Below are 24909 nucleotides of genomic sequence, written 5' to 3' on the forward strand. Positions count from 1 at the left end.
TAAACAAAAGGAAATAACAACGCCGCCTTTTTCTTTGTTACTGGTCTTCTCTTCTTGTGTCTTGACTTGCTGCGCTGTGTCTAGGGCTCTCACTGATTATTTGGGTTGAGGCTCCTGCTGTTCACTGCTCTTCTTCTCCTTGCATCACCAGCCAGCTCCCTTCATTCTTTCCATTTTCCTGGAAGTGCTGGCGTGTCACTGTCCCTTGGCAGATGTAGCTGTACACTGTGCTATTCTGTACGAGTGCCACTGAGTCTCACTTGAGATAGCTGGAGAAAGTTGGCTAGCACAGTAGTGCAATGATAGTGCCCAGACTTAAGAATGTTGGGAGTTTGGAAAGAAACTTGCTGTTTCTGAAAATCATGATGTGGCTTAATGGTTAGTATTGACCATATGTGACGAGACACAAGTCAAGTGCCCTGCCACTACGTTAATGATTTTGGGGTACTGTAGTCCCTAGGTCTTGAACTGTAGGTGTAAATACTGAACTGATTAGTCTCTAGTTCAGGTGAAGGCACACCTGCTCTCCCTTTGCCTTTGATAGGATATCAAAGAGTACATGAGGAAGACTTTGAACATCTGGAGCTGTGGTTGCCTTGTAATGCTCCTGTCTCAACTTGCTGTGCACCTACTGCAAGGTCTTACGAGTTTACAACTCTGCAATCGCACAAGCTTCACTGAGCGGTGAGAAACAACGAAGTGATTGAGTATGTCTTACAGAAATGATGTCACTGCTGATATTCCAATGCACTGGGCAAAAAAAAAAAAAAACTGTTTTCTTGGATTTTTACTTAATTTTCTCCCAGTTTCCAATTCCCTTTGGACTATCATAAATCCCTTTCATTGCATAAGCCCTACACCAGTGCAGGTGGGTAAGGCTTTGTGCATCTGTCAAGCACTACTCCTTTTCACCTGCCAGTTTACAGACATCTCTCCAGTAATACAGTGCATGTGGAGGCCCATGGTATTCCTCTAGATTCAGCTGCGACTGCGCAAGTGCCCCACTGACACAATCACTGAATCACACCCTGTCCAGCTGACTGTCCCAGCTGATGGCAACGCAAGGATTCAGACTTTATGGTCCTTATCCAATCTTTTGCCTATGCATCTTTTTATGTCTATGCCATCCACATGCCACGTTCTTTTTAGCAGTCAGTGATCAGGCTCTGAAGTGGAAGGGGGGTGGGGGGGTGTGGAGGGGGTTGTGACAGTTTGGTTCTCAGGGAGAGGGGGCCACAGGTTTTTGCGAGAAAGGGATTAAACAGCCAGCTGTTGAGCAGATGGAATGTGTGCTATGTGGAGATGAAAATGCTCTGGAGCCTGCTGCTCTCTCTCTCTCTCTCTCCCCCCTCCTATTTTTCTTCTAGTCTCCCCCCCCCCACCCCACCCTCTCTGCGTCCTTCTTTCTCCTTCTTCTTTTTACTTGGCCAACTGACTGTTGGCAGCGGTGTTGCTGGACAGAGCTGACACAATATGTTCTTCTATTTCAAGTTAGTTGGACATCTGAGAAGCAGCACACATGTTATTTGTATATTTTGAAATACAGGGTTCAGAACAGCATCTGCATTCAACTAAATAATGACCTTAAAAAGCTGAAACAGTTCAGTGTGTGAATGATAGATTTAAGTGTCAGAACATATGACAGTAGCATAGGTTTGATGTATGAATCAGACCTGATATTTCAAATCAAATGGGGAGGTTTAAAATCTACGTCTCTGTGATTTCTGATGTCTGATGTGGTTTCATAACTGTGACCTCACATAATGATTTTGTAGTTGAATAAGCTGCGCTTATTGAGACAGACTATTATTGCTGCAAATGTCTTCTGATGCATTTTTCACATTCCTTTTCAGCCCCACAAAAGTCTTTCACTTCTCTGGCCCTAAGGGTAAGGGATGAGGGGTTGGGGGGGTGGAGTGGTTGAGAGAGCGTCACTAATCAAGAATGTGTAATTTTCACTTTTGTCCACTGGGCGGCAAAGCTAAGCACATGTAGTGATTTAGTTTTGCCAAGTGATGCATTGGCTGCCTGTGTAAGAGAGAGAGAGAGAGAGAGCAAATATGAATGAGTTTGCTCTTACAAAAGCTCTCTTTATTTTCAGCAGGAGGCCTTTGGATACCTTGAGGAATCGTTGATCTAAAAACAAACAAACCAACCATCTCCCCTAACAGAATTCATGACCGTGAAACCTGTTTATGTCCCTCAGATCAGGTTTTTTCTCTGGGCTTCAACACACTCACACAGAAACACACACACACACATACAACTCAGACTGATGCAGCCATTGATGGAGATAGTACATCATCCTATCATTTGGGGTTATTTTGGGGTTTTCTTGGAAATTGTTTTTCCAGTCGGTGGTAACTTTCCTCACACTTCACTCAGGTGCTGTTAGACTTTTTAGAGCAGTGGCCATGTTTACATGGGCATTAATATCCCATCATTGCTTAGTTTATTTACATTGTAGTTTTGATAGATAAAATGCTTTACCAGTTTTCACATTTAACATACATATAAACAGTCGTTTTGAATTCTTTTAGAGCGATGAAAGATTCTGTATGTTATTGTAGCAACTGACAGCCAGTTGTCTTTACGTCCACTTCAAAGTTAAACAGAGAGTTAGGCTTATTAGAACACCCATCATATACTCCATGCAGAGTTCTTTTGACCCAGCTAGACACTGCAGAACTACCTCTTGGTCTTCAGAGGAAAAAAACACACCTTCAGAGGAAATGGAAGGAAACAGTGACGTATTCAGGGTCGTGCTGGCAAACCTGTGACCTTCCGATTAGCATTGTTCAAATGTACAGAAATGATGTGACTTAGAATAAAGCACGCTCAAAGGGCTTGTTTTTATCTTACTGTCCACTGTCACATCTTTTTTTCCCTTTTCTTCTTTTACCGTAGACTACCTTTGGCACACTCATTCACACTCATGTTTTTATCCCTTCTCACATTTCTGTTTATTTCTCTCCCTCTCCATCTAGAGCTGAAAGCTCTAATTCTTGCTCTCTCTTGATTTGGACAGCTCTGCTCTCTCCTCCACTTTACTCCTCTTTTCACATGGCTTTCTTTTTCTTGTTTTCCCCTTCTGTTTTGCACCATTCTCACTGTCTGTGACCTCCCTCTTAATTAAATACAGACGCTCTGTGCTCCTCTCCAGACATCCAAATGAGAGAGATAAGAAAAAAAGAAGCATTGGGAAGGGGGGGGGGGGTGCTGCTGTGGCCAGCAAATAAACACCAGCTTTTCCAAAAGAGTCAGGGGAGTGGGGGAATGGAGGGGGGGGGGTTCCATTCCTCTTTCATTTCTTTTTTTCCTCTGCGCCCTGTTTCATTCGTCCATAGTGAGCATCTAGCTTGGACCGCAGGTTCTGTAGTCAGTCAGTCAGTATGTGGTAAGAGAGGCTTGAGGCTAGCGGTGGAGGAGAACGGCATTCCCAGCCTCTCAGTCCCCTACGGAACAGCTTGCATGAGAACCAAGCGGAAGGTTCTGGAAGGTTACACAGTGTGTTTGGCCTTAGAGGTGCATGCAATACAGGGTCCCTGAGGGCAGGAGAGGAAACAGTGTGAGGGGAAGGGAGGGGAAGGATAGAGAGAGAGAGAGAGAAAGTAGGGAGAACAGAGTGAAGAGACAGAGAGAGAGAGGGAGAGAGAAAGAGAGAGAGAGAGAGAAGTATGGAAAAAGAGGAAGGGTCTATTCTGTGAAAGCCCGGTGAGACGCTGAGGACCTTCAGGGCTGAAATTCTGCTCCTGTGGAGGGGGCTAAAAGCTGTCATGATCTAGCAGGCAGGAGAAAGAAGGGATGAAGAGGAGAGAAAGAGAGAGAGAGAGAGAGAGAGGGGGGGGGGGCGGATTACATGCTAGCCTGTAATTTAGTGGGCTCCATTAGCTAAAGGTGCAGTAAATGCCCCAGCAGGCTCTGGAGATGGGGTGCAGAAGATTTTTCACCATGTTCTGACATGAAGGCATACACACACATACTCAGTCTCGTTATTTGTTTTTCCACTGCAGGCTGATTCCTGCTGGAGGTACCGTATTTATACAGTTTTAATATACACTCTCTCTTTCTTTGGTTCTCATCGCAAGCCATGACTGGACCAGAGCACAAAGAAAACATTTTGGCTTGAAACTAAAAGTGACTGGATGTAGAGTCTGTAGACTTCCTCCTGAACCCAGTTCAATACAGTGAAACTGGATTTGCCCCATTCCCTTTGTACTCTGGTAATGCAATAGATCTGTGTATTTTGATTATGTTAATAGTAAGAATGACTGAGAATAGGTTACACAGATTAACATATTTGTGATAGCTCATTACCTAAGACTAACAACCAGACTAGCTACCCACAGACACATACATATCACTTGAGTGTGTGCTGCTGATGGAAAACCCTCACTGCTCATCCCCTGAGGTCAGTTGAGAGTTGTGTGATTTCGTATGACATCATCGTTGCCATTACTCATAGAGGCCCCCAGGCAGTACTTAACTCCAAACCTCTCCCCCACGTATAATAGCACCCACCAGGAAAAACAGTCGAGATAGGGATTAAAGAAGTGTAGTGTTTGTTTTCTTTTAGCTGCATGATATCACACCACTAAAACATATTTCAGTCTGCTGACTACTGAAATCACCATCCTGCATTCTGACTGCTTTGAGTAGTTTATTACATTTAAAATGCAGACCATTTTTAAGTCCTGTATCTTTTTTTTCTCTAGTTCTGTTGGGTATGTGTTGATCGTGTCTTCAAAACTTTTACGTATCAGATCTCAGAACTGTGAGAGGTTAAGACATATGTACGGTTGAGTTATAGAATCAGATCTCCAACTGACACTCAAATTCAGTCAGGAAGAATAACAGACAGCATCACAGTATGTGACCTAAGTCTTCGTCGTAGCCCTTTATCCCCATCCCAAGGTTTTTACGGTGGATTTACAACAATTAGAGAGTGAGAGAGAAAGAAAGGCCTCTTCTCCTTAATGAGGAAAGCAGACGCGTTTGGAAGAAGCTCCACGTTTGGCCTCGCACAGTGGGGAAGGCTTCCGTTAAGAATTGTTTTGGAAATCCTCCATCATGCTGAGATGCTGTTGTGGCTAGCACCTGCGAGGGAAGAGGAGGCCGTGCTGGAGACTAACAGGCAGGTGGAGGTTGTGGCAAAAGGGCCCCAAGCAGTGCTGGCCAACTCCCTGTCTCTGATTCAGTAGTAATACAGACAGAGCAGGCACAAGCATGCAATGGAAGCATGTCAGTATGCATCAGTGCACGTGCATTCACACCATATTCACATTCATATTTCCGTAGTGACTACCTCTTTCATTGCAGAACTTCACCATTACATAGCTACAGTGGAGACCTAGAAGAGTGTGTGTGTGTGTGTACGTGTGTGTGGTCATCTGTGTGTGCGTACGTCCATGTGTGTGTGGTCTTCTGTGTCTCTGTGTGTGTACGTCTGTGTGCGTACATGTGTGAGTCTGTGTTTGTGCGCTCGTCTGTGTGTGTGAGTACGTCTGTGTGTGTACATGGGTGCGTGTGTGTGTGTGTGTGTGTGTGTACACACACGCACACGCAGCAGCATGCTGAGCATTAATGATTTAGTGGTAGTCTACATGGTTCACAACTCTGTCAGACTGTCCGTTCGGTGAATGTCTGGTTGCTTAATCCCTTCTCAGGAATGCTTAGGTAATTCTGTGTTGTTTTCCTATGGCCTGTTGAACAGTTGCTGTTGGCAGTTCAGTATAGACATGAATCGTTCAGTTCACACATGGGTTGAATCATCATTAAGATTTCTGTAGAAGCAGAGAAGTCCAGAAATCAGTGATTCACCACTAGCCTCTTGTCACTCTGATGAATGATGAATGGTCTCTGATCCTTGTGCCGTTTACCTCACCACATTCTTACTGTGTGGTTAACATGTTTGAAATGTTTTCCATTTCCATGTACTTTAGTAGACCTGAGTCACTGAGAGATTTACAATTCTGATAAATCCACTTACTCAATTTTATTTTGGATGATGTTACTGATGTAACTTTTTTTCTTCCCAAAACCTGAGCTTAGATTTGATTTTTAAGAGTTATTGGATTTGATTTTTATTAGGCTGTGTTGGTTTCCTGTTTGTGAATCTTATTTCTTTCTGTCTTTATTTATTTGTTTTTTATAGCTCGTATTGTTGTGGTGTTGTCCACAAGGGTTTGAAGTAATACTATAGACTAAAGCTGCCATCTGCTGAGCTTTTGCTGAAGTAACATTGACTCTCTCCCTCTCTCTCTCCCTCTCTCTCTCTCTCTCTCTCTCTCTCTCTCTCTCTCTCTCTCTCTCTCTCTCTCTCTCTCTCTCTCTCCCTCTCTCTCTGAGGCATATCTAGGATGTTAATGGACTTTCAGTTTTATAAAGGGATGAGTGATGCAGACATTTAGCTTGGTAAACAGTGGTTGTGGTGGTGTTTTCTGTTCAACGGTAGATGGGCAGTTACAGTTTATAACTGCGTGGAAGAAAACTTTTCATGAAGGAATCACAATTATCCAATTATTTTTTTATAATAAATTTATTTATGGTAATATATGAGTATTTAGCTATTTTTGCAGTGCTCTTATATTTTTGTTTCATTTGTCTCTTTCTGTATCATTTGCTTTGATGTCAAATAAAAAATTCCTCTCTCTCTTTCTCTCTCTCTTTCTCTCTCATCAGATCATGATACAGAGGCAAAAAGAGTTCAAGACATGCTTTCAGGAATGGACAAACCACAGGTCAGTTCAAATCATTCATATGGGGAAGGCACTGGCAAACTTTACAATTAGATTTAATACAGTTTGGTGTGTTTCTCACACCTTTAATACCAACATATTATGGGAACATCCACAAGGTGGCAGCATTTTGTCTTACATTTGACCTTCCGTAGCACTTCCATTCAGGAGAGTAAAGTCATCCAATTGCAGTGAATTCTCCAGGCTAGTTTTTCTTATTAGATCAGGCTCTTTTAGGGCTGGCTGGATTTTTTTTTGTCTGTCCAGCAGCTCAAACAATTTAATTTTACTGCATTTATATGCCAGCCAGTGAACATGCTCTCTTTTATTTATTTATTATTTTATTAACGTGTGTGTGTGTGCGTGCGCACATACATTTGTGTGTGTTTTCCTGTCACATTAGGTACATTGTCAGTACTACATGAATGCGCACACAGGTTTCCATTCATTGTACCTGCATTTCTCTGAATGTACTGTATGTGAAAGAAACCATTATCAAGACGCAATATACATCATATTTGACCAAGATGAAACACAATGAATTATGCACACATACACGATTTGTATAACACTCATTAAATTAAATATAAAATCATCCTACTGAAAGTGAGAACTACTTTCTAGGAGAGAACAACAAGTAGAGAAGAGAGAGAATAGGGTGTAGTTTTGATTAATCTGCTGATAAAGACAGAAAGAAAGAAATTTGAGACTTGACAAATACTACCAAAAAGAGAGTTGTTTGGAGAGAGAGAACTAGTCAGTGTCATTGTTACTGGGTGGCATCATACCTCAGGTCATAGTTAAAGCCTCATATCAAGCAGTCTCTAGTACCCTCTGGTGTTTGATCTGAACCCTAGGATGGTGTCCCATTTTATGTCTCAAATACAAGAAGAGCTGTTTAGAGACTAGACATAGAAAAGTCTTCAAATGGCCTGACCACTGATGGACCAATGCATGCTCTTAGGAGATTTTTCTACACAAGGTTTTATTTATTTATTCTGATCTTTTTTTAATATGAGAACTTGCATATTGTGGAACTGGTACTTTTTCATTTTTATATCTGGAACTAACTTTCCCTGTGACTAGACCATCTTATCAAGTCTATCGGACTGGTAAAGTCCTCTGTTTATCTAATTCACAAAGTGTATTTGGAGTCTCAGCTTACTCACTTCAAAAGAGCAATCTGAAGTCTCTGGAAGTGCTTACCTTGCACATCTGAGGAGCAACAACCATAGATTACACATACGCGCACACACACCCAAACTCATACCATCAGACTTTTTGTTATTAAGAACCTCAGCAGGACAGATGGTGTTTGGGGGTAAGTTGGCTGGCTGTCCAGTTCTGTTAAATGGTCTCTCTCCCTCTCTCTCTCTCTCTCGCCCTCATGCCGGGCCCATTCATGGCAGCTTTATTTTCTCATTCATAGATACTGGCGTTGCGCTTAAATCACTTCCCCTCCTCTAGAATCCCTCTCAGCCCGTCTGTCTCGTGCTTAACTTGTATGCCTTAAAAAATCTAGTTTGTTGGGAATGAGAGTAAGCTGTGAGGCTGTCAATAAAGCAGTTTTATACAACCTACATGTGTCTGGTTTAGTCAGTAAAATCCAGATGTTTCTTATCCCTTTATATATCATTCTCAAAGGGCAGGTACTTGTAATGTACCGAACCATAAGTCTCTCAACTATATATGTCTTGTTTATTTAACAAGACCTTTGGAGTAGATTTATATGTTTTTGGGGTCCTTTAAGATTACTGTGCGGTTTGCGCCTTACCTTTACCTGACCGCGTGACCTCTGGTGTCCATAGGAATTTCATCATTGCATGTAAGATTCCTTCAGTTGCTTTGGTCTGTCTAAAAGCACAATTGTTATAGATTTGTGTGTGCCTCCTTAATGACTTTCTTCTTATTATTATTGAATTTCATAGACTCTTTCATGTGATTTGTTACATGACTGAAACATGCCAGTCTAATCTTACATCTCAAAAGCTTTCTGTACACTTATACTCAAAGTAGTCGAGTCAATAAAGAATTTGAAATGAGCGCGTTTTCAGAGAGATGACTTTACACTGACCCCTATATTTCTTCATGGAATTGTAACTTGCATGCTATCTCTGGAAATACTTGGGGTTTTTTTTCTTTCATTTCTGACCTCAAATTAGATTTTCAAAGCTCTCTCTTTATGATAAAGGACTTGTGATCTCCTGTCCTGCTCCTATTTGGAATATCCAGACTGATGGGTATCCTACAGTGTACTGCGTCTACTGGAAACCTGCTGATGTGCTAATGCTAATGCAGTGAGGATATCTCTTCTTGCGTGTTTTTCATAGGTGTCTAACGTCCAGGCTAGGACCGCACGGCTTACCTGGGCTCCCCCAGCAGGCCTCCTGAACAGAGACAGGCACAGTAACGGACACCCGTATTCATGTAGCTATGAGGTGACATTGTCGGACAAGGGCCGGGATGGAAAATACCGCGTTATCTACAGGTATGAAAGAAAAACTTTGTGAATTCAAGAATATTCTACAAAAACTCTAGAAATGACTTCATGGGCCGGCATAAGCTTCTTCTAGTTTCACGACTTGAAGTTATTAAATGGTATATTGTATTGCCTTGAGAAGAAAAGTTGATCTATGTTTGATACTTTCACATACTATGCATACTTACATTACTCAGAGAATACATTATAAGTGTGAATATTTCTTCATAATGTAAATCGAAAGGTAATCTGTTCTGTTTTCTTTCTGTTTCAGTGGAGAGGAATTGGAGTGCAATTTAAAAGACCTTAGACCAGCAACAGACTACCATGTTAGGTAGGATCACAAAGACGTGTCCTTTCTCTTCAGAGTTTTTACAGCTGTATAAAATATCTGGAGACACAAGTAATACATGTTAATATGAAGGGTTGTTTAATATGTATTTAGGATTTATTGACAAGTGCGTGTGTTTTTCCATCACCCCTAGAAAATTGACCATAATTTCTGTTAAACTCCATCTCATTGGCATGTCTTGCCCCCAACGTTTTTCATTACCCCTTCACATGTGATTAATCTAGCTTTGCATTATTGCTGTCCTCATTGTAATTATGTTACTACTGGCCAGCTGACATTTGTTTTGATGTAGTGTATGTCACATCAAAAAGGTCAACATTAAATATGATGCATTATGTGCCAGCCAGCACTATTAGAGAAGTGTCTCTTAAAGACATTTGTGAAAAGTGGAGAGCAGCTGGTTCACTGAAATGGACCACGTGGGTCTGATAATGAAAGGTGCCACAGAAATTAGAGTCATTGATGTTCATCTAGACCATGTGGACCAGCACCGGCAAGTCGATTCGCCATTCAGAAAAACATTTACAGAATGAGAGGAATCTCTCAGAGTCGTGATTGTGTCCAGACCTCCGTCGTCATTTTACAGAATCAATAATGGATCTTGTAGGATTATCCATGGCCCTTACCTCTGCAAGTTTAGCAACCAGTGAAATTAGGAGCCTGTCTGTTTTTGGAGCTTTGGACAATGTAATCGTACATTCTGTAGCTCTGTGCTCAGTAGGATTTGACACAGTGAAAGTTAAGCTCTGCATAGAAGCCCTCAGCATCATTTATGAGCTGTGTACATTATTTACATCTGTGTGTGTGTATGTGTGTGTGACAGGCCCCTACAGTGAGTCCACCCCTTGCAGCTCTAAGAGGGATATAAAAATGAATTTTTTCCTCTCCTACAGGAACAACTGACCACACTCATCTTTGTTCTTTTGTGTCACCAGGGAACCTTTGAGCGCACCTTATAAATCTGTGGGACCTTCTGGAAAATGTCATGTGTTAGAACACGCGCCCTTGCTCCCGCTCCCTAGAATATTAAAAAAAAAAAAAATTAAGCCCTAGGGGTGTCGTCTGTCATGAAACTGTACAGGATTTCAAAAGCACAGGTCTTAAATTGTGCTCTTGTTTTGTGTGTGTGTGTGTGTGTGTGTGTGTGTGTATTGTTTCTCCAGAGTGAACGCCGTGTGTAATTCAGTGAAGGGCTCATGCTCAGAGGCGGGCACTTTCACCACCCACAGCAGTGCGCCCGACTGCCCCTTCCCCCCCAAACTGTCCCACCGCACCAAGAGCTCCCTCACCCTGCAGTGGAAGGTAAGGCCAGGATACCACTCATCTCTCACTGAACAACCCATAACCTCTATCTCACTTAACACTGCTGCACATAACCCCCACCTGTCTGGACTAGACAGGCCATCAAAGTTTTAGCTCAGTGCTCTCGCATATGTTTTCAACCTAATGTACAGCTGGTTGTCCTTACTGAATTCTCTTATAGTTCGTTGTTTAGTATTTAAGTCAGCATAATTACACAAACATGCTTTAAAATATGAGAGATGAAACGGTGTGACATTGTGCGAGATGACCTTAGGTGATGTGAAAGTGACCTGCGATGACGTGATGTGACATGACATGATTTGTGAAATTGATTTGAAAACTTAACACAATTTCACCACCACCAGAGAAGATAGCGAGCAGAGAGATTGCTTCAGTTATAGCTCATTATCTTGGTAATGATGGGACTTTTATCTTCTCATTAGGATGTGTGTCACTGTGGCAGCGTGAATGACATGCTTCAGTAGTTCTCTGAGACATACCTGTGCTCTTTCACTTTTCTGAAAGGAAATGAGGTGCTCAATGAGAACGAAGCCTTTTTAACTCCACTCTCACATGACATCTGACAGTTCATTTCTTCATTTTCTTCTTCCAGCCACCAGTCGACAACGGATCTAAAATCACCAGTTATCTTCTCGAGTGGGATGAGGTAATACTCCAACCCCATGGCTCTTAGTTAAAGAACTTGGTGTGGCTTGAGCTATGCGTATGTGTGTGTGGTGTACGTTTGCTAGCGTAGCGCGCTTAAGGCCCTCAGAGTAAAAGTTCATTTGGTGTCGTGCACATGTGCTCTACATCCTTTGTTTAAGTTGTGTAACTGTTCGCAGTGAGCAGATGGCTTGGCTGTGCTCTGTGGTGACCCAGTGTTTGTCTCAAGTCTTTGAGCAGAGTGATAAATATCCGCTTAACTAGCACAGATACCCTAAAAGACCCTCTTAGTCCAAACAAAGAGGGACAGGATCAAGGTACCCTCAGAGCTGACAGGATCTGCTCTGGTTTTGGTGGCTAACTTTGAGTTGGGTTCCCTTGTTCAAATTTGAGTCTGCACAAAGTGTTGGATTGAAACCAAGATTTACATCTCTCTGTTTAGAGAGGGTTATGACATAAAAAAAAAATCCAGGCTAAAGTCACATTTGGGTGCTTGCTAGATGTAAACACATATAATTCCTCTGAAAACTAAATGTCTTTTCTCTTAGTAGACACCAAGTACTGGCAGAGGCCACCAAGTCCTTTTTATGAACACTTTAAACTGAGCCTTGTAAAAAATAAATAAATAAATAAAATAAACAACAAAAAAAAAACCCTCATATGAACCTTTTGTCCTGCTGTCCTCTTTCAGTGCTGTTTACTGCTGTGATATCTGCCTTGGCATTTTTGCCCAGCAATGCCGTTAAAAGAGTCTGTAACTCTGAAATGAATCTATCCTTTCGCTCAGCCTAAAATATAGTACAAACGATTAATAATACTATATTTGAATATTTATATTTGACTCATTTTCACATATCTCCAGCAAATTGCTTTGCTGCTTGACTTATTTTTCACGGATTTCTCATCTCCTCTGAGGGTTTTTTTTTTTTCCTCAACCAATTCATCTCAGTTCTTATTTGTACACCCCATTTGACTTACCTCTGGTTGTCACTCAGAGCTCTACACTTTGTATCAGACGACATACCTGCAAAGGTCACTGAGAGGTCCATGTATGTAACTGTTTTTCTGGGGTTTTTTTTCCTTTCCACAGGGAAAAAGAAACAACATTTTCAGAGAATGTTATTTTGGGAGCCAAAGGCACTATAAACTGACTCGTCTGTGTCCAGCCATGGCGTACACGTTTCGACTGGCAGCACGGAATGATATAGGCATCAGGTACGTGTGGATGGTCTTGCATGGACCTGAGCATTAGATCACAATAACACATGCAGTCAGTGACTGCGGCAGCATAGATTATATCAGGGGACCTGTGTGTGTTGACTATTACACCATTATTATTGGACTCTCCGTTCTGAGTCGCTTTGAATAATGTATTTAGTCAGCTCATCTGTGAGAAGGAAACCATTATCAGTTCCCTGTAATCTGATAATGTCATCATCCCTCATTTCTTAATGGAGAAGTAGAAGAATGAAGTCACCTTGATGTAGAAGGAGAGGCAGGTGCTGCAGCAAAGACTCTCACTTTCTCTACTTTTCTTGTGCCTCCAAAGTTAAAGTCTAATTTTTCTTTAAACACACTTTAATTCATACACACTCTTTCATTCATGCTCAAACTCAGCACCTTCTCCTGTTTCTTTACATATAAACATACACACCGCCATGTGTGCACACGCACGCGCCCGCGCGCACACACACACACACACACACACACAGACGTACTCACACACACAGAGACAAACACTGAAACAGCTATCAAATTGAGCAATGTTATGTTTGGCCTCCCTCCTCAGACAGCAGGGTTGTTACTGGGAGACACATGTCTGGCTGCTTTCATTATTCTGAATGTGCAGCCTGCCCTCATCTCCTCCTTCCTCCGTCGTTAAAGAGAGAACAGATTTTGAGTGTGTGTGTGTGTGTGTGTGTTTGCTGAAGGTGAAATGCCACAACCGATAAATAAGAGGAAACAACTTCACCATTTTTTTCTTCTTTTTTTATCAGCTCTGTAAATGAGAGAGGTTCAATTAAACGTATCTGAGAGCTGTCCAGACAGTGTCATTTCAAATATAGTAGGCAGTGTTCATTTGTAAACATCCCTCATCTAGTGAACGAGACCCCTAATGCTGAAAAATTGGGTTCAAGCCACATTTTCTAGAATAGAATGAAATTGTCAGTTTGACTAGGTTGCTTTTTGATACCATAATTCTGTATTTTTATGGCCTTATGCATACGCTTCACCATATTGCATGTCTGTGCAGCCATCAACTCAATCATACCAGAGTCAAACTGACTCAAACACCAATATGCAGGAGGTGTATAATCCTCTGAAATTGATTTCAGTGCCTGGAGCCAGAGGAGGAAAAAAAAGAAAATCCTCAGCCATTCAAATACATTTACGTTTTCTAATCCAATTCATAAAAGTGTGGCTCTAGAATCTTGATGCATGTGTTTATGAGCCATGAATATTATTATAAGTTTTTGCGATCGTTGTTGCTGTCGCTTGCATGTCAAATAGCTTTGTTATGTCAAATGTTTTTGACTGTTCTCCTCTGGTCTATCAGTGGCTTTAGCCCAGAAGTGGTCTTCTACACGACTGGAAGTCTCCCCCACTTGCCACTGGCACCCCGACTGGTGCGAGCTGGAATCACCTGGATAACGCTGGAGTGGAGCAGGCCTGACGGCTGTAGCGCGGAGGAGCCCGTCACCTACACGCTGGAGATCCAGGAAGAAAACAATGTGAGTTAGGACCGCTTTCTGTTGGCCAAAGTTACCATCAGTTAAACGATAGTCTCAATTCATTGTACATTAATCAGTCAAACAGGATTATAGTTGAATGTATCACATGAGACAGACAGTTCAATCAATTTTTATGCCATGGCACCTTGCTTGATTAATACTGCCAGTCCAGAACACAGTGCCTTTATGACTCAGGGCGTTGTAGATTAAGACATTAAACACAGAGACCAAATTTATGTTTAGCCTACATTAAATGACCAAACCGGTACGATCAGTGCTCGCATTGTTAGTTTGGCATCAGAATGTACGCTTAGCCAAAAGGCCAAAGCCAATCATCACCAAAGCCCACAAATGGAACTCTTATTTTTCTCTTTTTTTTTTTTTGCTATGTTTTGATAATATGCACATCCGCCGCCATCCCATTTGTACCAACATAACATCTTCTAACATGTACTTTGTGAAAAAAGCAAAACACAAAATGTGTGTTTCTTGACGTGGTAGTGGCGAATGAATGTGAAGAGAAAAACGGTGGCTAACAGAACGCTGTGATGTGTTTTGTCTCTTTGGCAGGGAACGGAATTTCACCCAAAGTACACTGGAGAAAACTTGACATGTACTGTAGAGGGCTTGAAGAGGAGCACACAGTATAAATTCAGGGTTAGTGCATCATAAAAACACCGACGTCTCTTCAAAAACATCATTTTAGCATGTGCTGGAGAAGCAGTTAGCCGTGTATTGTCTCTGTGGTTCCTGAAGAACTAAAAGCTGTCCCTCCTGTCTTTTATCTGTCAAGCTCAAATGACAGGCGTTGGTGCAGTGTATAGCTGTTTCCTGTGGGCCTAGTGTTTGTGCTAAGATTAGAGAATGGGGAAATGTTTTAAATTAAGCGTTAAGCATGTCCTGTGTTAAGGATCACACTACATTCACTCCAAAGCAGTAAACTGGCTATGCTGCATTCTTCCGGCCTCTTTCACTTGTTTTCCCACATTTCATAAACCTTTACCTTACAGCAGTGTTGGACACACTTAGTCATGAAAGAATGTCCCCCTTTTTTCCTCTTCACTTCATAGAAATTATTGATAAAGGAGAAAGGCACCTTTCTTCAAACACTACACCAATATTTTGCTTCTAATGTACCCATTAGTCGTTTTTAAAAGAGAGAGTCTGTTTCAACATGCCAATAGCACCAGTTACTATGTGTGTTCTGTGGTTTCCAGCAGCAGAAAATACATACAAGATTAAGCCCATAACAAGTACATAGTGACTATTTTCATCTGTGTGTGTGTGTGTGTGTGTGTGTGTGTGTGTGTGTCCTAAGAACAGATACTTGGATCACTGTGTAGTGATGTAGTCTGTACAAATCAGAACACTGCATTCTGTACCAATCAACAATTTTATTTAAAACATTCAGCAAAACTCAATGTTCAATTTAAGTAAATGTACACAAACATGAATCGAACATACATATCTACATATAGATATAGAGAGCCATCTACAGTCCCTGTAGTGTGTGTGTGTGTGTGTGTGTGTGTGTGTGTGTGTGTTTACAGGCAGAGGGGGGTAGATAAACAGATATCTATAGATATAGATATAAATGCTGCATATGGCCCGAAATGCACAATGTCTCTTGAAATTCTGCTTTTGCAATTAGACCTGAAACTGGAGTCTAGTTACGGCAGCAAAGGAAGGAAAAAGTGTATTTTACAACCATTTGCAAACAAAGTATAACTGTTTTCATTATTTGTTTACACCTTTGTGAGAACACCCTTGTGTAATTTACATTTGTTGTTCATGCTAAACATGAACATACTAACAAATCATTTGTGGCTATTGAACTATTTACAAACATTTACAAATGAGTAACAGCTATGAATTTACAAATGACTCATCAATAGTTGTTATCATCAAGTGTTACCATATTTTTATGTCAGTAAACTGTCAGAACATCAGTGCAGAATTCTATTGGTTGTAGTAAAGCGCAAAGCGCTATGAGTTTAGCACCAGCAACAGCATCACCACTAATGTTCCTATATGGCCTCTGGAATTCACTGTTTATCAAAAAAAGGATCAAATGAATGAATGCTCATAACTGAAGGAAAAGACTTCAATTACTGCATGGGCACATTGTGTTTTGTTTACCTGAGCGTGGAGCGACGAGGGCACTTTACGATGCACTGAGTTTGTGTGTCGCGTGTGCATGTGCTTGCGCGCGCGCGTGTGTGTCACTCTGACATTTCAGTCACAGTTGAAGCCCCATACATCAAATCCTGCTTGAAATAACAAACTGACTAGAATGTTCCATGTGCTAGTGATTCATCAGTAATTTTTTTCACTCTTTCTTCGAGCCCATTGAGTACTGTCATTCCTAATTGAGGGTGGGCCACAGCCCACGTTTCTCACTGAGTGCCTCTCAGTGAAGTGTTTTCATGATTAACTGTGACCCCTCTTATTAGAGCTCGCCATTATTAGCTGTGTACATTTTCGGTTTAAAACGTTCACTAATGTCAGCTCTGAATGTGATAGAAACCTTTAAATGTGTGCAACAACAATCACTGTCTCATGCCATTACAAAAGATGTGACAAATTTAGAGGTGCATAAAAGCCTCAAATTACTTACTCTCATTTCAAGGCAATACAATAAAATGGTTTTACTGACACATTTAAAACAGAGATATTTTATCAGAATTGTTTAAAATTCTCTAACAGAGTGCATTTTCTGTCTTTTTTTTTCAGACCTAGTTCTGGAATGTGTTTGAGTAGGGATAAAAACATTTCATCACAGTATACCCAAAAACCGTATCCATACAACCTCATAGCCCCTCATCAGTTACTGCTTTTGGTCTGTCTCCCTCTCTCACATGTCGTCTCTCTGGTTATTTCTCCTTTAGCTCATAGCCTCTAACATGGAGGGCAGGAGCAACCCCAGTGAAGTCCTCGTGTGCAACACAAGTCCAGACAAGCCCGGACCCCCCTCCAGACCCTGTGTCAAGGGAGCCATCAGTCCCTACAGCTTCAGTGTGACATGGGGTAAGGCAAGGGAGAGAAGGAGGGAGACGGAGAAAGAGAGTGAGAGAGAGAGAGAGAGAGAGAGAGAGCGAGATATTTAATGTTCTTTCAGTAAATGTTTAGGGTATCTGTCTGAGTCATTTTGGTTGTTTGAGGAGTTTTTTTTCTTTCCTGTTTTCCTGTGTAATTTAGTAAAATTGGACCCTTAGTAAATGAGTGTTTTGGAGTGTATGAAGGGAAGTGTGGTAAACACTGTTCACGTTGACGACTTTTTTCTTTTTTTTGAACAGTAACAGGTGATTTTTTTGTGCGTTGAAATAAAGCGTGACGTGTGTGTGTGTGTGTGTGTGTGTGTGTGTGTGTGTGTGGTCCTGTCCTTACTTTATTCCAGACCCTCCACAAGACAATGGCGGTTCAGAAATCTTGACATACCTCTTGGAGATTTCAGAAGGAAACTCTGACGGTACATTTGTGTTTACACGCGTGTATGAGAGTGTACAGTAATCTGTGTGTAAATATGATGGTGTGTCTATATCATACCATTTTTGTCTCTTTGCTTAAACATGCCCATCTGTCTTTTTTTTTTTTGTCTAATTTCATAAATCTGTGTATTCTGTCCTCTCTTTAAACAATTACAAAACCGAAGACTTTTAAATCCCTCACCAAAGACCTCTGGGAGAGCTCTGAGGGTTATAAATGATTCCGTCTTCAATCGCCGTGTAGTTTTTTCAGTGTCCTCAGTGTCCCTCCTTCTTCTCTCACTATTGTCTCTTGCTTTTTACATTGAGGCGTCCTTTCAGCGCTGGGGTGTAATTTAGCACACTGGCTGCTATCTCCTAAGACATTTTCTTACCATGAATATTAATTTCTTATATAACAGAAAATTCAACATTTTTTGTGTATTTACGACTCAGTTAATCTGTCAAACTCAAACAAACTCGTTATGTGAATGGAACCCACTTTATTCATATGCTGCACTCACACAGAAAAATTGACATTTGTCCTTTAGAGAAAGCACATCATCTTTTCATTTGTTGGGTAATTAATCATTTTCACACCTCATTTTGTGAGATATCACCATCTGAAGCTTACTGAAAGTCCATGTTTGTGATTTATATTGCAGCCAATCAGTGGGACATTGCCTACAGTGGGCCAGCCACTGAGTGTGTGTGTGATCATTTGAAACCTGGCACTTTGTACAGACTGCGCATCTGCTGCATCAGCACTGGTGGACACAGTCAGGTAGCATAGTCATTTTTCTCTCTGTCACACCTCCCTCAAAGAGGGTTTGAAAACTTCAAAAATGTTTGTGTTCTGACCGATCTCCGGTCCGTTTTTCAGTGTTCGGAGAGCCTGCCAGTCCGCACGTTAAGTGTGGCCCCCGGCCCCTGCCAGCCCCCCAGAGTCGTAGGCAAAGCCAAACATAAAGAAGTGCATTTACAGTGGGGTAAGGTTTTGCTTCACACACAGTCATCCCTAACACACATACACGCACACACTCTCTCTCTCTCTCTCTCTCTCTCTCTCTCTCTCCCACACACACACACACACACACACACACACACACACACAGACTCATTCACTCACAAAATCACTTTCTTTCCCTCTTCATCAAGCTCTTGTTCTCCTTTTAAATAGTGGGCGGATCGGTTGGTAGATCGCTGCACATTCAGAGAGGCGTTGTGTAATTGTTTGTGTTTGTCATTTGTTTTCGAATGATCGGACGTGTTATCTAACCGCTAATTAAACTTCATTCCGTGACGTCATGCCTTTAATGTGTCATCGCCTTTCCACTACTTACAGTATGACAATGAAATGAAGATTAAAGTGGCTCTCGCAAGTCATGGGAGGGTTTTAATAAATGCTTTCATATTTTTGTATAACCTGATTGATGAAACAATCAAACAGAGCTTGGTCAATCTGTTGTAGTTTTTATATAGAAATGTGACACACAGGCACCTCAGTTCTGTGGCCAGTTCTGTTCTCTTTTCCTAGCCTGGGTGCTTGTAATAAGTACTTCATTCCCAAATAAAGTGCCTAACAGCTGAAAGAAAGCATCTTGCCTCAGCCTCAGAGGAAATGAACCCCATAACTGTAGGCAGAGTAAACCCATTCAAATCAAACAAAAAAAAAGAGTGTAGGTTCAGAAGTTTACTGCGCTACCTCTTGAGAAGATGAAGAAAAAACGGCTTTTCAATCAAGCTGTTTCATCTTTTTTTTTTTCCTTTCATCTTCTTTTTTCAACTCTAATGCGTTTACCTTTTTCCGCCAAAGGAGTGAGTCAGATACTGTTTCCGGAGGGCAAATGGCTTTCTGCTTTTTTTTTCTTTTTTTTTTTTTGAAGCTGATGGAACTTTAAACAACCGATGAGTGGAGATAATTTGAAAAAGCGCCTTGACAGCAGCAGGACACGGAGATGGCCAAAAACACATTACAGAAATGATTGCCAGTGCTATTACTGTACCGTGTAGAGGTAGGAGGAGTTTCTCAGGTTATGGGTTTGCCTGGAGAACGGTAGCCTCCGGTAAGGATTACAGCTTGACAGAAGACCAACAGGCTGCAATTATTAGACTTGAACTCTCGTTACACGGGAGCCCATGCTGTCTTAATTGGGTGCTAAGAGCAGTTCTCAGAAAGATTCGTGTTCTGATTCGACACACTGTTCGATCCATACCATTAGATATATGGTACAGGCACAGTACAAAGCTGTACATATCTCCATAATCTTGGTAGTCATTGTAAAATCCTCTCTCTCCCGTTCTCTGTTCAGATTGTCCCTCCACCGAGGGAGCGTGTGAGGTGACGGAGTATAGTCTGGAGATGAGTGGAGGAGATGCTGAGCCTGCTGAGGTCTATCATGGGTCTGATCTGGAGTGCACTGTGAGCAGCCTGCTCCCCGGTGCCACCTACAGCTTCCGTCTCCGCGCCGCCAACGAAGCAGGGGTTGGTGACACCTGCCAAGTTCTGTTTCCCCCTCACAATACATAATGCCAGTCTACCCTCTTAGAGCAGACTGGCACGTCCTATCTGTCTGAATGTTTCCACTTTCCACCCAGCACACAAAAAAAGAATAACCAAAAATGCCCCACAGCTGTGCAATCCCAAATCACTTGGTGAAAATCTACATTTTTCTGATATTTATAGAAGTATTCATTTGTAATGCACTGTTGTCTGAGTCTATGGAATTCGATTAAGCGTGAGTCATTATGGTTTTTATTCAAATGTTTTGACACAACAGCCCCAGGTTTTAATAACAAAGAAGAGTGAAGTGAATTAATTTTATATTTCATTCAGGTTTCTATTTATGAAAGCTAAAATATTCTTAAGGAAGATAGGAGCGGGTTTTGATTACCTTCTGAGCCTTCCACTTTGGTTTCTGTCGCAGTTTTTGTGTTTACAGATGTAATGTATCCGCTAGCTGTGGAGCAGCTAGCCAGCCATGATGCTGCATTCAAAACAGGCCCAATGCCCTGTCACAGCAGCTCAGTTTTAGACAGACTGTGTGTTTACCCTTTTTTTTGTTGTTTTGTTTACCCAAAAGATCTCAAACATTTGATACTGATAGGAAACTTTGAGTCCCAAGCCGCAGCCTTGACGATATTGAGGACCGGCAGCAAATTAGAATTGAGAGGGGTTTTTTTTTTTCATTTGATTAGATTTTTCAGAGCCTGTTCATTTTCTGCATGTCCCCTGGTTTCTGCCATGACTTAGCTTGTCTGTAGTCACAGTCAAATTCATTCTGTAAAGCATTTTCTGAATGTCATTTTAGCTAGAGAGTGTACAAACAGAGATAAATTTGTCATAGACAATTTGTCTTTTTTACTGCTATGTCTATATGCATCGCTGTTAAAAACCGCCCTTCCTTATTTCTCACCTGCAGTATGGAACCTACTCTGAACCGGCTGATGTCACGACCGCCGCAGGACCTCCAGGCCAATGTGGGGCACCCTCACTTACCCTGACGTCTAATACCTGTGTACTGGTCAGCTGGGAGGTACAAGAAATATCTTATAAATGTGAAAGAAAATATCCGTTGAATTATAAAGAGGTCATGTTGCAATGCCTTCTCTCAAAACGTTATCTTTTAGAAGTCCCAAAATAATCTGAAGGGGTAGTAAATGAACGTTGTAATCAACTAAAAGCTTTGTTTTAACTGCTAATTAAATGATCTTGTATAGCATTAGTGTGTTTTATATCTACAGAGGTCATTTGACATGCTATTCATTTACTGAGGACATAATGAGCTCCCTCGGCGGTCTTGCTGCCGTCTTGTAGATAATAGTGGAAGTGAGTCAGAAACAGTGAGGACATAGAGAAGGCTAGAGCGGTTTGCTATTAGGAACCCAGCAGAGTCAGTCAGTGAATGCTAATGATTGGTTCTGCTCCTGGCCTCTCCCAGAGCCCAGAAAACTCAGGGGCAGACATCTCTGAGTACCGCCTGGAGTGGGGGAAGGAAGACGAGCCGTTGGAGCTCATCTACTGCGGCACTGACACCCAGTGTGAAGTCTCGGACCTGACGCCCGCCTCACGTTACTGCTGCAGATTGCAGGTAAGATAAGCCCCAACTGACCGAAACCGCAGGTCACAGTGCCATCGCCTCCCGCTGATCTCTGCCATAGTAATGAAAGAGAACAGTATTACATCCCTAAACGGCCAGTTAAACCACTTTTATGATACTAATAGCACATAACTGATTTAGTTTTTATCTTCAAACTGAAGCCATGAAGCTACGACTGCTGCACCCTCAGACATACCGACATGTTGTTTCCTATGGTCAGATTGCACATCTCTGCGGGTAGATTAGGTGCAGCAGCAGGACTAGTAATATAAACACTGTGGGAGATAGTGATTTTATAATAGAGCCAGAGACACTGTGAACACACACACACACACACACACACACACACAGACACACACACACACACAAATCTAATAAATATCCGCCTTAAGCCAGTGCATGCACCCCTGTACCTGCATGTCAACCAGTTAAAAAACATATCACATCACAGCTAATGGATTACTGAGTCCAAGGGCGTGGATAGTCACTATATTAGAAAGAAAAACACATTCTTTGTAAAGTTATGATTGGTAGGCCATTATTCAGGAAAGATGAATGCATGTATTTTTGTGTTTGTTTGTTTTTTTAATTGAAGGTCATGTTGGTGGGAAACAGTTTCAAATCATTCTGAAGAGGACAGTGTATAGCCTCTTAATATGAACAGTCAGCAAACATTTGCAAACTCATCACTGACTATTTATTAAACCTTTCAAAATTGTTTTTAGAGAATGGTGTTGCTATTGTACCTATGAGAAAGTATGAGAGGGTGAACAATTTTAGCCACTCGTAAATCTTGGCTTTGTTTTTTACTGCTTCCATTTGTAGAGTTTTATGTCCTTGTAGATCTAGCTGAGGAAGTCTCATTGACTGATGTATAAAAGAACTTGTATTAGCCCCAGTGGGCATTTTCTTGTCATCTTTGAGAGGAACTCGCGTAACACCTTAATATTTATCTCTCACCATGTCCTTTCCTGATACACCGCCTGTCTGAACAGAGCACAACATGGTTAAATAAGTGGAGTCAAAATGAGCAAATCATCCTACACAGAGGGTGCCAAAAAAGGCATATTTCACTTTTTCTCTCTTTCTGTTCTTTTTGCCAGAAATGGCATTGAAGTGAATGGTAAATGGAATGTTCTGTCTGTACTCAAACATACAAGTATGTGATTCATGCTGGTATATTGTATCATGGGTGCTTTGAGATAAGTGGATTTTTTGTACCAGATGCTAACTCAACACCGATGTAACGATGTAATGCACAACGAGTGCTCATGCACTGATAATCATGCATTCGGTTCATTTTCAGATGCTACCGTTTTTTTGGGGTTTTTTTTCTAAGTACATTAGTTACAGCTCACATATTTCATCAAGCCAAATATGCTTGAACCCACGTAACCCACCAAGGCATAACCTAAGCTGGCTGCAAAAGCTATGAGACTTGTTTGCCATAGAGGCAATGTCCAAGTTTTCTGCCGAGTGAAAGGAGCTGAGAGGAGCGGTATAGAACTAATGAGCTGAACTTTGATGTGGCAGGTAAATGCAGGAGCGAGTAAAGGTGATGACCTTTGTATAAGCTTTTTCACGGCTCTTTTAGAATATGTTTCAACTGGATCTCATGCCTCATTAAGTCTTACACTGTCTGTTCCTGAACGGTGGGTCTTTAAACCACTCTAATTATACCAGACCATTTCACACACTAAAATAGCAATGCTTTTCTACATTAGGGACACAACTGCCATCCTTAAAAAAGCAGTCACACAATTTAATAAATTCTGTTAATGTGTTTCCATCTCGCTCTTATGCAACCTTTAATAACACCATATGTTTGGCTGTGCAAAAGTGATTGCAAATGTCAGATATTATGTGTAAAGTTCAGCTCAGTATATGTAGTGTGGTAGTTAACCAAGAGGTGACTAATTAAAATGTATTCAATATGGTGAATGTGTTCTCCTTAAATTCTTGGTTTTCTAATCTCCCATCCCTTTCCCTTTCCCCCTTTTTATCTACCTAGGCAGCCAATCAGGCAGGAGCAGGGCCGTACAGTGAGCAAGTGAACTGTCAGACACCCGCCACAGTGCCAGACCCTGTATCTGTTTTCTATGTGCCAGAACACGACCCCACAGACGCAGAGTTCTTCTCTCCCTCCACCTGCCTGGCGCTCAAATGGGAGGAGCCAAGCTGTAACGGGTCTGACATCACCTCTTACATCATCACTCTGGGAGAACAGGTCATCAGCCTTGACAACAGCACCTGCTATGTTATTAAAGACCTACAGCCTGATAGCGAACACAGGTAAACACAGAAAACTAATTACTACCACATTCTCTGCATTCTTATCTAAGACACAGAACCATCTAGCACTCTCTTTCCCTTATTCCCTGTTGAATTCTGAGCCCTCACGCCGCCCAGTCTCAGCGCTGATAATCATGCGGCACATTAGGTGCCATTCATCTCAGGAGAGCTTCCTGTCGAATGACATTGATGGCGAATTCCCGTCACCGGCCATCTCCTTCTCCGTCTCCTTCCCTTTCCTATTCTCTCGCTCAATAACAGTAAGTTAATGACGCTCGTCGGCGGACTAATGAAAAGAAAAGGCCAGAGGGGATAGCACGCATTCAGAGCGCTGCAGTGGGAAACCAGCGTGATGCCCGTTCTCCCTCTCTCTCTTGCTCTCTCTCTCTCTCTTTTACATAACGCGTGTTGTTGTCGTCTCATCTCGGCGTCTTTTTAAATCCCCCTCTCACTCGTCCACATCCATGTGCAAGTTTGCGTGTGTGGCCGATAGAGGAGGAGGACATGGTGTGATGCTGGCAATACTAATTCAGTTCTGTGGTAACCTTCTCAGCTCGATTTGGTTGTATGCTATGCCACAAGGTTTGAGGACCTGATTCAGTTTCACTCAAATAGTCACCCGCAGGAAGAAAAAAAATCTTATTTATCGAACCATTATCTGTTCTTTTCATCTGATTTATCTGAACCATTATCTGTTCTTCTTTGTTCAGTTTGGCTTGTACGGATCAGTAGTTTAAATTTTTTTTTTTTCCGTGTTTATTCCTATGTCTAGTTAGTTTTAGTCA

The 24909-nt window shown here is 41.7% G+C and overlaps 1 protein-coding gene across 1 annotated transcript in view; it reads left to right on the forward strand.

Annotated features, from left to right (window-relative positions):
- fndc3ba (fibronectin type III domain containing 3Ba) overlaps positions 1 to 24909 on the forward strand; it is a 98808-nt gene that overhangs the window by 63818 nt on the left and 10081 nt on the right. Inside the window, exons 7-22 of the mRNA XM_030776075.1 lie at positions 6682 to 6740; positions 9068 to 9225; positions 9491 to 9550; positions 10732 to 10870; positions 11484 to 11537; positions 12627 to 12751; positions 14094 to 14268; positions 14839 to 14925; positions 17157 to 17295; positions 17666 to 17737; positions 18398 to 18516; positions 18616 to 18721; positions 20045 to 20217; positions 21155 to 21268; positions 21674 to 21823; positions 23844 to 24124. Of these exons, the coding sequence (XP_030631935.1) occupies positions 6682 to 6740; positions 9068 to 9225; positions 9491 to 9550; positions 10732 to 10870; positions 11484 to 11537; positions 12627 to 12751; positions 14094 to 14268; positions 14839 to 14925; positions 17157 to 17295; positions 17666 to 17737; positions 18398 to 18516; positions 18616 to 18721; positions 20045 to 20217; positions 21155 to 21268; positions 21674 to 21823; positions 23844 to 24124 (2011 nt within the window). The remainder of the gene's footprint in view (positions 1 to 6681; positions 6741 to 9067; positions 9226 to 9490; positions 9551 to 10731; positions 10871 to 11483; positions 11538 to 12626; positions 12752 to 14093; positions 14269 to 14838; positions 14926 to 17156; positions 17296 to 17665; positions 17738 to 18397; positions 18517 to 18615; positions 18722 to 20044; positions 20218 to 21154; positions 21269 to 21673; positions 21824 to 23843; positions 24125 to 24909) is intronic.

The sequence above is a fragment of the Chanos chanos genome, chromosome 5 (genome assembly GCF_902362185.1).
Source record: "Chanos chanos chromosome 5, fChaCha1.1, whole genome shotgun sequence".
NCBI classification, from domain to species: Eukaryota; Metazoa; Chordata; class Actinopteri; order Gonorynchiformes; family Chanidae; genus Chanos; species Chanos chanos.